Source organism: Athene cunicularia (genome assembly GCF_003259725.1).
Source record: "Athene cunicularia isolate RWA chromosome 24 unlocalized genomic scaffold, athCun1 chr24_part1, whole genome shotgun sequence".
In the NCBI taxonomy this organism is placed as follows: Eukaryota; Metazoa; Chordata; class Aves; order Strigiformes; family Strigidae; genus Athene; species Athene cunicularia.
Window position 1 is genome coordinate 27,733 of NW_020799132.1, and position 2,357 is coordinate 30,089.

Sequence of the window (2,357 nt, forward strand, 5' to 3'; positions counted from 1 at the left end):
TTTTTTTTTTTTTTTTTTTTTTCCATTGGATTAGCTAACGTTCAGCCCTCTTATCTGGTCAAAAAAAAGGTGATGTCTTTGATTGATGCTGGCCTGGCAATAAATTCTGGCTATCCTCTGGTCCTTCGAGCACAGCGGCGAACAGATCTGATCATTTCCTTCGATTTCAGCTCTGGAGATCCATTTGAGGTACATGTGTGGCTATGGCTTTGGAGGTTATTGGGTTGGGGACTGCAGAAATGCATTACAATCATTGTCAAAGAAATTTGCAAATAAATGTCTGAAGAAATTCTGACAGGTTGGTATGGTGATCATCACATTGTTTTCTAGGCAGTTGGCAGAAACAGATACTTGTAGAACGTAAGCCATTTTTGTCTGTCTTGTTCACAGGTATTGTATGGTAACGTACCAAGCTGTCAAGCTATCAAGGGTGCATCAGGGGGAAATCTCAGAAATTTCTTATCCTCCCTTTTTGCCTTAGGGCTAAGAATTTTTCTGCCTGTAAGTGATATTACTCCTTCCTTAAGGTCAGTTGATTATCAGAGAACCTCATCCTGGTGAGCAGGATGTTGACACTGAATGGTGTTGACACTGAATTCTTCCAGATTTCTGGGGTAAATAGGTGGGGAAAAGGACAGTATATAAAACTATCACCTTTCTGTAATTTCTGTAATTTGTGTTCCTTCCAAACCTGGTGTTTTATTTGGAATATTTTTTGGAGGTTGATTCGAGTTGATGAAGTTTAGTATCCAATAGGAATTTAAAATGTGCTGTAATACCTCAAATTGCTGCTTCTCTGGGTATTTTCAGTGTGGTCACTTTAGGTAGAGTGGAGGCTCTGGCTTCTTTGGGCATCTTACAATAGCCATTGAAAATAGACTAACTGATCATTTCAAGTGCCCATTTCCATTTGACTATAAATGAGATTGTCAGGGAGCAGCATGGGCCAGTTCCTCCCTAAGGGAGTGAGAGTCAAATTCAATAACACAATAAGCAGGGCAGGGGCCTCACCAGCCAGGGCCCATCCCTGCAGCACCTGAGGGAGACAAGCAGGGCACATTTGAGGGTGGCAGACAGGGTCCATCAAGAGTTCAGATTATCGGGCAAGGCCATGATGAAAAGGCAGGTCCATGGTCAAGGTAGGAAGTCAGTGTATGGGTTGAGGTGTAGATCAATGGAGTCCATGGCCAGGCACATCTGTGCCTGAGCTGAACACTGCTCCTTATTCAGTGAGGTCCCTGGGCCAATGGCAAGGGTACATGTGGAGGCCTCAGGACCCTTAAGGCATTAGGAGTATTAGTGCCTTCAGGATCCTAACAGTAGCCTTCCATCCCAGCAAAGTGTGCCCTTATGCATGGGATGTCTGGGTTCAGAAGAGCCTTACTGTAGAGTGATTTCACTGTTATTGTTGTCAGTGCTATTTCAGGACTACTTTGGGGGACACAGAGCCAGGGCAGAGACTGGCAACTGGAAAGGACACATGGCATGAGAGATTTGGGGTTGGACAGGGATGCTCAGGATGAGGTCCACTATGGATTTAGAATGAAGAGGGTGGGGCAGGGGGTTGTCTGAGCTGCCTCTGACAAGCATGGGAGGTTTGGCAAGCTTGAGGAAGCACATCACTCAGGAGCCTGGGAATGGGTAGGAGGTTGACATCATGGAGATATCAGAGGCCGGGAACAGGCTAAGCCCTTAACAGTCATAGTGTTCATAGTGGCAAAGTCCTGCACAGGTGTGGGCCAGTCTCCATGGTGCTTGGCAGAGGGCTCAGGAACATCTGAGCTAACTGCCATCTGCTCTTAAGGGAAAGGGAACCAGGAGTGATAACAGAGCAGGGCCTTGCCAGCCAGTGCCTAGTTTCACAGCGTCCAAGCAAGTCAAACAGGGCAGGCTGGGAGATGGCAGTCAGCTTCAACCAAAGGTTGGAATCATCACGCAAGTTTGCTATGATGAGGCAGGTCCAAGGTCAGTTCAGGAAGTCAATATGGATCAGGACTGGCGAAAGGTCTGCTGAGGATAACCAGTCTAGTGATGTCTGGGCAGGTCCATAGTGATGCCACCATTCCAAGGTCAAGCTGGGAAGTCAGCCTTTGGGTCAAGACCCAGATCAAGAGGGCTAAGGCACAAACATTACTGTGGCTGAGCAGGAGACCAGTGCACCTGGGACATAGGTCATGTAGAGGTTGAAGGCAAAGGCCTGGGATTAAATGGTATTCATAGGCCCATGGGAAGGATCTGGTCCTAATCAACTCACACCTTAACAAGAATAAAAGTAAAGGGGTTTGTAAAATGTAATTCTCTAGGCAGGAAGAGCAGAAAGCCTTATTAAAGGTGAGAGAATCTCCCCCCCCCCTGCC

General features: G+C 46.7%; 1 protein-coding gene across 1 annotated transcript in view; it reads left to right on the forward strand.

Annotated features, from left to right (window-relative positions):
• The window catches only part of PLA2G4C (phospholipase A2 group IVC), a 20,744-nt gene that overhangs the window by 15,760 nt on the left and 2,627 nt on the right, over nucleotides 1-2,357 (forward strand). The window contains exon 10 of the mRNA XM_026863557.1: nucleotides 70-189. Within this exon, the coding sequence (XP_026719358.1) occupies nucleotides 70-189 (120 nt within the window). The remainder of the gene's footprint in view (nucleotides 1-69; nucleotides 190-2,357) is intronic.